This window comes from Oncorhynchus gorbuscha, linkage group LG23, assembly GCF_021184085.1.
Source record: "Oncorhynchus gorbuscha isolate QuinsamMale2020 ecotype Even-year linkage group LG23, OgorEven_v1.0, whole genome shotgun sequence".
Lineage (NCBI taxonomy): Eukaryota > Metazoa > Chordata > Actinopteri > Salmoniformes > Salmonidae > Oncorhynchus > Oncorhynchus gorbuscha.
Genome location: NC_060195.1, coordinates 8,748,634 through 8,761,133, shown reverse-complemented (window position 1 = coordinate 8,761,133; position 12,500 = coordinate 8,748,634). Strand labels below are relative to the sequence as shown.

Genomic DNA, 12,500 nt, shown 5'->3' with positions numbered 1-12,500 from the left:
AAATAATGTCCACCAGAGCTGTTGACAGATAATTCAATGTTAATTTCTCTACCATAAGCCGCCTACAATGTCGTTTTAGAGAATTTGGCAGTACGTCCAACAGGCCTCACAACCGCAGACCACGTGTAACCAAATCAGTCCAATCATGTCACCCATTGAGCATGTTTGGGATGCTCTGGATCGACGTGTACGACAGCGTGTTCCGGTTCCCGCCAATATCCAGCAACTTTGCACAGCCATTGAAGAGGAGTGGGACAACATTCCACATGTCACAATCAACAGCCTGATCAACTCTAAGTGAAGCAGATGTGTCACGCTGCATGAGGCTAATGGTGGTCACACCAGATACCGACTGGTTTTCTGATCCACGCTCCTACCTTTTATTTTAAGGTGTCTGTGACCAACAGATGCATATCTGTATTCCCAGTCATGTGAAATCCATACATTAAGGCCCAAATAATGTATTTCAATTGACTGATTTCCTTATATGAACTGTAACTCATTTATATTCTTGTTTAGTGTACATGTCAAAACTATGAAAAATCTAGACAGATATTCTGCATTCAAACTTACATAGTATAATACAAGACCTCTCAGCAGCCCTCAGAATCCCGCCCCAAGCAGACAGAGACACTTTCCGTGCCTGTCTGAGACTGTCCTCCTGTGAGGTATTGATTTTCAGGCCTGGTAGTGGATACTCACCAGGGCTGTTAGCTCTTCAATCTGCCTCTGCTGCTCTTGAAGCTGACAGGCGAGCCACTTCTTCTCCTCCAGCAGAGTGCTCACTGTCTCCTGCAGCTCTGGAGGGGAAGAAAGAGGTTCCTGGGTGACACGACGTGATGACATCTCTTCACTACATCTAATATTCTGACATACAGCTCTGTTACTTTAACATTTTAACATGGTTTATCTTGCTACTGGAAATACCATTAGACAAAAACAACAGAAAGATGAAACCTAATATGCTGTACAGGCACAACATAATTTCATTGCAGTCAGTCCATTACCCCGTCAAGACAAATTTAGACAAAGGGTCTGATATAGTGTTGACCTGCTGTTGGTATTGGCAGTACGGGTCAGGGCTGGTGTCCTGTGTGTCTGTCTGTGTATGGGTCAGGGCTGGTGTCCTGTGTGTCTGTCTGTGTATGGGTCAGGGCTGGTGTCCTGTGTGTCTGTCTGTGTACGGGTCAGGGCTGGTGTCCTGTGTGTCTGTCTGTGTACGGGTCAGGGCTGGTGTCCTGTGTGTCTGTCTGTGTACGGGTCAGGGCTGGTGTCCTGTGTGTCTGTCTGTGTATGGGTCAGGGCTGGTGTCCTGTGTGTCTGTCTGTGTATGGGTCAGGGCTGGTGTCCTGTGTGTCTGTCTGTGTACAGGTCTGGTAGCTACCCGGTACTGTCTGTGTACGGGTCTGGTAGCTACCCGGTACTGTCTGTGTACTGGTCTGGTAGCTACCCGGTACTGTCTGTGTACTGGTCTGGTAGGTACCCGGTACTGTCTGTGTACTGGTCTGGTAGGTACCCGGTACTGTCTGTGTACTGGTCTGGTAGGTACCCGGTACTGTCTGTGTACTGGTCTGGTAGCTACCCGGTACTGTCTGTGTACTGGTCTGATAGCTACCCGGTACTGTCTGTGTACTGTTCTGGTAGGTACCCGGTACTGTCTGTGTACTGGTCTGGTAGGTACCCGGTACTGTCTGTGTACTGGTCTGGTAGGTACCCGGTACTGTCTGTGTACTGGTCTGGTAGGTACCCGGTACTGTCTGTGTACTGGTCTGGTAGGTACCCGGTACTGCCTGTGTACTGGTCTGGTAGCTACCCGGTACTGTCAGTGTACTGGTCTGGTAGGTACCCGGTACTGTCTGTGTACTGGTCTGGTAGGTACCCGGTACTGTCTGTGTACTGGTCTGGTAGGTACCCGGTACTGTCTGTGTACTGGTCTGGTAGGTACCCGGTACTGCCTGTGTACGTGTCTGGTACCTTTACCCTGCTGTTGGTACAGGCTGTACGGGTCAGGGCTGGTGTCCTGTGTGTCCGTCTCCTCTTCCAGAGGTATGCAGTCTGTGATACTAGGTAGCATCTCATCCAGACAGGGTCGAGACGACAGGCTCAGATACTTCAGCTTCCTGTTCTCACTGTTCAACTGGGGGACAAACAACACACACTGGATTATATATGATAAAGACAAATGATGTAACAGAGGCCAATAGCTGATAACAGCTGATAACAGAGGCCAATAGCACACAGAAACATACACTGATTTGGCATGTGGGATATGGGTGGTAGCTCAGTTGGTAGAGCATGGTGCTTGTAACGCCAGGGTAGTGGGTTCGCTCCCCGGGACCACCCATACGTAGAATGTATGCACACATGACTGTAAGTCGCTTTGGATAAAAGCATCTGCTAAATGGCATATATTTATATATATTTATGTTGACTGTAATATTGTAAGATATGTATGTACTGTAGCCTACACATCAATGGCTTATGGAAATAAACATTATACATACAAACATGTAAAAATGCTTGTCTTTTTAAATCACCACCTCTTGGCAGGGCCCAGGAAGTAATGGTTTACCACTACTTAATTACTAAGCCAAGCAGTGTCAGTCTCTTACCTTGGTGGCAAGGGTCTCAACTACTAAGTCAAGCAGTGTCAGTGTCTTACCTTGGTGGCAAGGGCCTCAGCATTTTCTCTGCAGGATTTTTCTATCTCCAGCTGAGTCTGCAGAACGCTCACCTCCTCGATCACCATTTGGGAAACTAGAATACAAAAAACACATTACATTGCAGTTAGTTTTATTGTTTTATGGTACGATTTGACTCCTATTTTAAAGAATGAATGACTGACTGAATAAATGACTGACTGAATGCGAGGAAACATGTCTATTGTGTTACTCTATTTCCCCTTCTACCTATTGAGCTATTCAGTTTCCCTCTATTTCCCCTTCTCCCTATTGAGCTATTCAGTTTCCCTCTATTTCCCCTTCTCCCTACTGAGCTATTCAGTTTCCCTCTATTTCCCCTTCTCCCTATTGAGCTATTCAGTTTCCCTCTGTCTACAGACAGAACTGTAACAGGGTCCATGTGACATGCTAATGTAGCCAGATCGTGTTGCATTGGAGACCAGGAAGGCTCAGGCTCTTTTTTCATTGTAAATCATTAGTATTTCCTCTGGCTACTAACTACTCTAAATCAGATTAACTAAGGTCCATGTGGTTCCATTGAAAATGTAAGCTTATCCTGCATTTGTGCCAGTGGTAATTTTTTGTTTCAAAACAAAGGCTACAGTGCTTAAAATGCTCTTAGATTTGTTTGGGGGGGTGGGTTGCTGTTGTTGTCAGGAAAAGAGGTGCAATCATTCTCCCATATGCACATACACATTGCATATTGGCACATCCAGAACACCCAGAACACCCAGATGTCCATCATTTGTTAACTATTGAAATGCTCCTTAGTTTACAGTGTCTATACTACTACAGTACAACTGGCCCCTCAAGGGAGAATCTGGTTTCATCCGTTTCATCGTGACACCAATCCAACTAGGGATACAACAGCCTACCTAGTCTTCTACCTAGTCTGCTACCTAGTCTTCTACCTAGTCTGCTACCTAGTCTGCTACCTAGTCTGCTACGTACTCTGCTACCTAGTCTGCTACCTAGTCTGCTACCTACTCTGCTACCTAGTCTGCTACGTACTCTGCTACCTAGTCTGCTACCTACTCTGCTACCTAGTCTGCTACCTAGTCTGCTACGTACTCTGCTACCTAGTCTGCTACCACTAGTCTGCTACCTAGTCTGCTACCTACTCTGCTACCTAGTCTGCTACCTAGTCTGTTACCTACTCCGCTACCTAGTCCGCTACCTAGTCCGCTACCTACTCTGCTACCTAGTCCGCTACCTAGTCCGCTACCTAGTCCGTTACCTACTCTGCTACCTAGTCTGCTACCTAGTCTGCTACCTAGTCTGCTACCTAGTCTGTTACCTACTCTGCTACGTAGTCTGCTACCTAGTCTGCTACCTAGTCTGCTACCTACTCTGCTACCTAGTCCGCTACCTAGTCCGCTACCTAGTCCGCTACCTAGTCCGTTACCTACTCTGCTACCTAGTCCGCTACCTACTCCGCTACCTACTCCGCTACCTAGTCCGCTACCTACTCTGCTACCTAGTCCGCTACCTACTCCGCTACCTAGTCCGCTACCTACTCCGCTACCTAGTCCGCTACCTAGTCTTCTACCTAGTCTGCTACCTAGTCTGCTACCTACTCTGCTACCTAGTCCGCTACCTAGTCCGCTACCTAGTCCGTTACCTACTCTGCTACCTAGTCCGCTACCTACTCCGCTACCTAGTCCGCTACCTACTCTGCTACCTAGTCTGCTACCTACTCTGCTACCTAGTCTGCTACCTAGTCTGCTACCTACTCTGCTACCTAGTCTTCTACCTAGTCTGCTACCTAGTCTGCTACCTAGTCTGCTACCTACTCTGCTACCTAGTCTGCTACCTAGTCTGCTACCTACTCTGCTACCTAGTCCGCTGCCTAGTCCGCTACCTAGTCCGCTACCTACTCTGCTACCTAGTCCGCTACCTAGTCCGCTACCTACTCCGCTACCTAGTCCGCTACCTAGTCTGCTACCTAGTCTGCTACCTAGTCTGCTACCTAGTCTCCTACCTACTCCGCTACCTAGTCCGCTACCTAGTCCGCTACCTACTCCGCTACCTAGTCCGCTACCTAGTCCGCTATCTAGTCCGCTACCTAGTCCGCTACCTAGTCCGCTACCTACTCTGCTACCTAGTCTGCTACCTACTCTGCTACCTAGTCTGCTACCTACTCTGCTACCTAGTCTGCTACCTAGTCTGTTACCTACTCCGCTACCTAGTCCGCTACCTAGTCCGCTACCTACTCTGCTACCTAGTCCGCTACCTAGTCCGCTACCTAGTCCGTTACCTACTCTGCTACCTAGTCTGCTACCTAGTCTGCTACCTAGTCTGCTACCTAGTCTGTTACCTACTCTGCTACCTAGTCTGCTACCTAGTCTGCTACCTACTCTGCTACCTAGTCCGCTACCTAGTCCGCTACCTAGTCCGTTACCTACTCTGCTACCTAGTCCGCTACCTACTCCGCTACCTAGTCCGCTACCTAGTCCGCTACCTACTCCGCTACCTAGTCCGCTACCTAGTCCGCTACCTAGTCCGCTATCTAGTCCGCTACCTAGTCCGCTACCTACTCTGCTACCTAGTCTGCTACCTAGTCCGCTACCCTAGTCCGCTACCTAGTCCGCTACCTACTCTGCTACCTAGTCTGCTACCTAGTCCGCTACCTAGTCCGCTACCTACTCTGCTACCTAGTCTGCTACCTAGTCCGCTATCTAGTCCGCTACCTAGTCCGCTACCTAGTCCGCTACCTACTACCTAGTCTGCTACCTAGTCCGCTACCTAGTCCGCTACCTACTCTGCTACCTAGTCTGCTACCTAGTCCGCTATCTAGTCCGCTACCTAGTCCGCTACCTAGTCCGCTACCTACTCTGCTACCTAGTCTGCTACCTAGTCCGCTACCTAGTCCGCTACCTACTCTGCTACCTAGTCTGCTACCTAGTCCGCTACCTAGTCCGCTACCTACTCTGCTACCTAGTCTGCTACCTAGTCCGCTATCTAGTCCGCTACCTAGTCCGCTACCTAGTCCGCTACCTACTCTGCTACCTAGTCTGCTACCTAGTCCGCTACCTAGTCCGCTACCTACTCTGCTACCTAGTCTGCTACCTAGTCCGCTATCTAGTCTCCTACCTAGTCCGCTACCTAGTCCGCTACCTAGTCCGCTACTCTGCTACCTAGTCTGCTACCTAGTCCGCTATAGTCTCCTCTGTGTTTATTCATGTACTATTTTGTTCCGTTGCAAAAAACACAACATCTTAACGTAATATTCAAAATGTTCATGGTTATTCATTCATTTTATTATTTTAACCTTTATTTAACTAGGCAAGTCAGTTAAGAACTAATTCTTATTTTCAATGACGGCCTAGGAACAGTGGGTTAACTGCCTGTTCAGAGGGAGAACAACAGATTTGTACCTTGTCAGCTCAGTGATTTGAACTTGCAACCTTCCGGTTACTAGTCCAACGCTCTAACCACAAGGCTACCCTGCCGCCCCATTTGCTCTAATGCCTTCTGAACACACATGCCTCTGCATATTATCCCCAGCTTGATTACACCATATTTGCAAAGCAGTAGGTCGATCCTATCCCCGATGTCTGACACTGAGCATGCATGAGTCTCTGAGAATTCTGGGAAAGGGGATCGAAGATTCTGCTTGTTATCACGCTTAGGAGCAGTAGGAAAGTTCTGCAGCGCACACACATGACGACAGGCTGATCTCTATAGCTGTCCTGCGGTTAAACTACTCCTCTCTGACTCCCTGGATGGTCTCCACGTCCACTATTTCTGTAATGAGACTAGAGGAAGAGCAGAGCTGGAGGGGCTGTGTGTCTGTATTGTGGTAGAGATTCTAGGTCAATAACTCCTCTATGCTTAATGCTCCATGAACTGAATGTTGACTCCAAAAACCTGCCTTTAACATGGTGTCATATACTCTGTGGAGGAGCGCTGAGCAAGTCATTGTGTCCCAAAGGGCAACCTATTCCCTACATAGAGCACTACTTTAGATAGGGCCCTATTCCCTACTTAGAGCACTATTTTAGATAGGGCCCTATTCCCTACTTAGAGCAACTACTTTAGATAGGGCCCTATTCCCTACTTAGAGCACTATTTTAGATAGGGCCCTATTCCCTACTTAGAGCAACTACTTTAGATAGGGCCATATTCCCTACTTAGAGCACTATTTTAGATAGGGCCCTATTCCCTACTTAGAGCACTATTTTAGATAGGGCTCTATTCCCTACAATGAGCACTACTTTAGATAGGGCCCTATTCCCTACAATGAGCACTACTTTAGATAGGGCCCTATTCCCTACAATGAGCACTACTTTAGATAGGGCCCTATTCCCTACAATGAGCACTACTTTAGATAGGGCCCTACTCCCTACAATGAGCACTACTTTAGATAGGGCCCTACTCCCTACAATGAGCACTATTTTAGATAGGGCCCTACTCCCTACAATGAGCACTACTTTTGATCAGGACCCTGGGAATAGGATGCCATTTGGGACACAGACAGTGACTTACTCATGAGCTTCTCTACAGAGGGAACATAATCTTATCATAGACATTGTACTGTAGGGGAAATGTGAGCCTGCTTCCTGTTTCCCCTACAGACACCAAGCACTTACCGCTGTCAGGTGGGAGAGGAGGTAAGCTAGGCCAATCAGCAGGGACATTTGCAGCATCATGCTGGCTCGCTGGCAAGTACAGTACCAACGCTCCAGGCCTGAGTCTGCTTGTTTGTCAGCGACGAGGTCTTGTAAGTATTATTGTTGTTTGAACGTAATCAGCCAACCTTTGGTCCTAGCAAAGAAAATAGCTATAGCCTGTACTTTCAGGACTATAGAACATAATCTCAATCTTCAGAGATTATATAGCCAATGGTAATTGTATGATAAATTGTAGTTACTAATATCTCTTGTTTTAAGTGCATGTCAACTTGAAATTATATTTTAAAAGCTTATTTCCCCATATCATATTGACTTGAGTATAATGTACCTATAAAATATAGAGTATCACTCTGAGTGAAGGGCCACAATAGAATAGATGCCAGAGACTGGAACACAGGAGCAGCCCCTCTCTTTCTCTAGTAATGAATCATTCATAATTGAGGATTTGAATAATGCAGCGAAATAACACGAGGTGTTGGCGTGGTGACTTGTGGTTCTCATCGGAGATGAATGAATGCCGACCACAGCAGGGGACAGGGGAGAGACACAGTCCCCCTGATGATTATAATAAGACCTTTGTAATAACACGTTTTAGACACTATTGTTCTCGTGGCCATGGCTGAAGGCTCCTATGGTGTCTAGGTGTGTACAGTCATAATTCAGAGCAACCAGTCTTTGATGACCTATTGTTTAGGTTAAAGGCCAGCAAAACTAAATAGGTTACGTCTCTGTTTAAAGTCTGTCTGTACCTGTCTGGGAAGCTGAAACTGGTCAGCGGAATTGGTCCCAGCTTGGTCGAGGAGAGAGACAAACATCTAACTTTATTAGGTTATGTAAGAAAAATGATTTAATGCAGCACATCAAAAGGTAAACGTTTCTCACATGATTTACGTATCCTACGAGAAGCAAGCAGGAGCATTTCAGGAACTGGTAACGATGCAGCCAAACATCTGAACAAAATGCCGATGACGTAGCCTATAATACAACATTGCCAAAAGACAGCTAGCTGAAAGCTGTGAGAAAGTAGCACAACAACCCCTGTCATACTAACACTTTAAACCTACAGTATACTGTAGCCGTGAACGTTGAACGATTATTATCTTTCTTACCTCGCATAATGAAATCAGGCAGTCTGTCAGCGCTCCAGAACTCAACCCTGTAACCTTGTTCCTTACCAAATCAATTGTTAATGGAGCCACTGTGGTATTTTATTACATGTTGCTAGGAAGAACTGGGCAGGGTCGCCAAAACACAAATCCATGACTATGGTTGGCCGAAGGTCTGAGTAGTCATGGAAACTGAGATACCTTCTTACACACACCCATTCAGGAGCCAGGTTTGGAGAGGCGGCCATCACCAGAGAGGGGTGTGAGGAAGGGTAAAGTGTGCAGCAGTCCTACCCCCCCCCACTCCATCTCTTACACCGCTGCTACTCTCTGTTGTTATCATCTATGCATAGTCACTTTAATAACTCTACCTACATGTACATATTACTTCAACTAACTGGTGCCCGCGCACATTGACTCTGTACCGGTACCCCCTGTATATAGCCTCCACATTGACTCTGTACCGGTACCCCCTGTATATAGCCTCCACATTGACTCTGTACCGGTACCCCCTGTATATAGTCTCCACATTGACTCTGTACCGGTACCCCCTGTATATAGCCTCCACATTGACTCTGTACCGGTAGCCCCTGTATATAGCCTCCACATTGACTCTGTACTGGTAACCCCCTGTATATAGTCTCCACATTGACTCTGTACTGGTAACCCCTGTATATAGCCTCCACATTGACTCTGTACCGGTACCCCCTGTATATAGCCTCCACATTGACTCTGTACCGGTAACCCCTGTATATAGCCTCCACATTGACTCTGTACCGGTACCCCCTGTATATAGCCTCCACATTGACTCTGTACCGGTAACCCCTGTATATAGCCTCCACATTGACTCTGTACCGGTAACCCCTGTATATAGCCTCCACATTGACTCTGTACCAGTACCCCCTGTATATAGCCTCCACATTGACTCTGTACCGGTACCCCCTGTATATAGCCTCCACATTGACTCTGTACCGGTACCCCCTGTATATAGCCTCCACATTGACTCTGTACAGGTAGCCCCCTGTATATAGCCTCCACATTGACTCTGTACCAGTACCCCCTGTATATAGTCTCGCTATTGTTATATTACTGCTGCTCTTTAATTACTTGTTCCTTTTATTTCTTATCTGTATTTTTTTTAAACTGCATTGTTGGTTAGGGGCTCGTAAGTAAACGTTTCGCTGTAAGGTTGTTGTATCCAATGCATGTCACTAATAAAATGTTAGTTGATCAAATGTGTGTGTGTGTGTGTGTGTGTGTGTGTGTGTGTGTGTGTGTGTGTGTGTGTGTGTGTGTGTGTGTGTGTGTGTGTGTGTGTGTGTGTGTGTGTGTGTGTGTGTGTGTGTGTGTGTGTGTGTGTGTGTGTGTGTGTGTGTGTGTGTGTGTGTGTGTGTGTGTGTGTGTGTGTGTGTGTGTGTGTGTGTGTGTGTGTGTGTGTGTGTGTGTGTGTCACCTCTCTTGATGTGTTTCAGCTGGCTCTCTGCTTCATCTCTCTCTTCAGTCAGTTTCATGCACTGAGGAAACAGGGAAGGAATGGGTTCACGTTCTACAATTACAATCATATGCAGGTCAAAAAATAAACCTGCAAGCACAATCCATTTAAGTGTAGTTAATTGATGACAGTAATCCATGGTCCTTTGTTGTTGTAGGGTATGAAAGGATAGGACACTGGACTCACTACACTAAGACAGTTTCCTTCAGTCAATACACTGTTCCAACACAGATGTTACTCATTTAGAATACACTGTTATATAGAGCAACTAGACAGTATTGAGTGCATACATTCTCATAATGGTCCCCCGTGGGAATTGAACCCACAACCCTGGCGTTGCAAGAGCTGTGCTCTACCAACTAAGACACACGGGACTCCTATGATCTGCTGTGGGACTATCTCCCTATAGTTTCAGTCTCCTATGATCTGCTGTGGGACTATCTCCCTATAGTTTCAGTCTCCTGTGATCTGCAGTAGGACTACCTCCCTATAGTTTCAGTCTCCTGTGATCTTCTGTGGGACTATCTTCCTGTAGTTTCAGTCTCCTATGATCTGCTGTGGGACTACCTCCCTATAGTTTCAGTCTCCTATGATCTGCTGTGGGACTATCTTCCTGTAGTTTCAGTCTCCTATGATCTGCTGTGGGACTATCTTCCTGTAGTTTCAGTCTCCTATGATCTGCTGTGGGACTATCTTCCTGTAGTTTCAGTCTCCTATGATCTGCTGTGGGACTATCTTCCTGTAGTTTCAGTCTCCTATGATCTGCTGTGGGACTATCTCCCTATGGTTTCAGTCTCCTGTGATCTGCAGTAGGACTACCTCCCTATAGTTTCAGTCTCCTGTGATCTGCTGTGGGACTATCTTCCTGTAGTTTCAGTCTCCTATGATCTGCTGTGGGACTATCTCCCTATAGTTTCAGTCTCCTATGATCTGCTGTGGGACTATCTCCCTGTAGTTTCAGTCTCCTATGATCTGCTGTGGGACTATCTCCCTATAGTTTCAGTCTCCTATGATCTGCTGTGGGACTATCTCCCTGTAGTTTCAGTCTCCTATGATCTGTTGTGGGACTATCTCCCTGTAGTTTCAGTCTCCTATGATCTGCTGTGGGACTATCTCCCTATAGTTTCAGTCTCCTATGATCTGCTGTGGGACTATCTCCCCATAGTTTCAGTTTGTTGGACAGACAAGGGAGCTGCTTCTACACTGTTTATTATATTGGTAATAGCGTACATGAAAAACAATGGTCCATCTACTATTCAGAGTACATTCAATAGGTAGTATGTGGCCTATATTGGGTCATTATCCGTTAGGGCAGGACAGACTTAGATTTTCTTACCAATTATTCTATAACGGCTACAGGAAGCTCTTCCCTGACATCCGTGCAGTGCCAGGGACGTTCTGATCTGAAATTGCCTTGACTAGCCTATTGTTAAAGCACGTGTCCCACTTTCACCCACTTTCTACCTGCGCTCTGCCAAAGATACAAAAAAACAACAGTCCCACCGTGTCATCTTGCTTGAAATAACATTTTCTTTATAGATATTTAAAAAATATGCTAAGGTTTATGAAATAGGCCTACTTGGTGGGACTCTTTAGTCAAAGCCTGATCTTATTAATTTATAGTGCATAGATTATTGAATTTCTAGAAACAACGTAGCGCTGAAATAAATACAAAAAAAGTGACAAAATGACATATAGAATCTAAGATGACGTACCAGATAATCAAACCTCTAATCAGGTTTGTTCAACTGAGATCCAATCATTATTTTAGCTGCCAAAATCTCACCGACCCTGGGCTTTCCTATCAATGGCAAGAATAGCGAGATTTTGGGAGGGGTCGGCCCTTTGATTTCACACAGCATAGCCTACCTACACCAAAACCGGCCGGCACAAATATGTGCAGGGAAAAATAAAAACGTCTCACCTTGACCTCGTTATGTCTACTATGTTACTTCTGTAATCGTTGAAAACGGTCTCAAATATGTAACGGAAGAGCATCTATTACCTGCATTTTTTGGGTATCTCGCGCCTCCGCCCCACATCCTTCCATCTGCACCAGCCCAGTTGATGAAGACGGTAGCATTATGACCCCGGTCGATAACTAAACTAATATCTTGGACTTTATAATATCGTATTATAGAAATAAAATAAATAATTAGGCTACTTCTAGCAACTGGCAAGTCCGCTGAGATGTCTTAGAAAAAGCATTTCATGTCTATATGGGATGGATAAGACCGCTACTTCTATTCAGGCACAGTGAATCCTTTCGCTGACAGCATCGCCTGCCCCGGTCCCCGGTCCCCGGTCCCCCCCCTTCGCCCCACAACTCAGGGTTTATTGCGCATGCATCCTCATCTCGTATTCGTCTACATTTGCTGATGAGTATGAAAGCTCCACCCTTTCAGTTTGATTGTGCATTGTAATTAGGCTAAAATGTTTAATTCAAAGTCTTCACTGCTAAATGTAAAAACAATTATTATAATAACAATAATAATAATAATAATTATAATTGCCCATCTCTCTGCTGACTGACACTAATTTCACATCTTTGCTTAGAATGCTCAACAACACAGATTTGGTCAATAGC

At 46.0% G+C, this 12,500-nt stretch overlaps 1 protein-coding gene across 1 annotated transcript in view; it reads right to left on the bottom strand.

Annotated features, from left to right (window-relative positions):
* The window catches only part of LOC124010388 (shootin-1-like), a 24,915-nt gene extending 12,724 nt beyond the window's left edge, over positions 1-12,191 (bottom strand). The window contains 5 exon segments of the mRNA XM_046322785.1: positions 703-800; positions 1,975-2,137; positions 2,663-2,757; positions 9,875-9,935; positions 11,919-12,191. Coding sequence (XP_046178741.1) covers positions 703-800; positions 1,975-2,137; positions 2,663-2,757; positions 9,875-9,935; positions 11,919-11,996 — 495 coding nt within the window. The 5' untranslated portion in view covers positions 11,997-12,191.
* Positions 12,192-12,500: the final 309 nt, after the last annotated feature.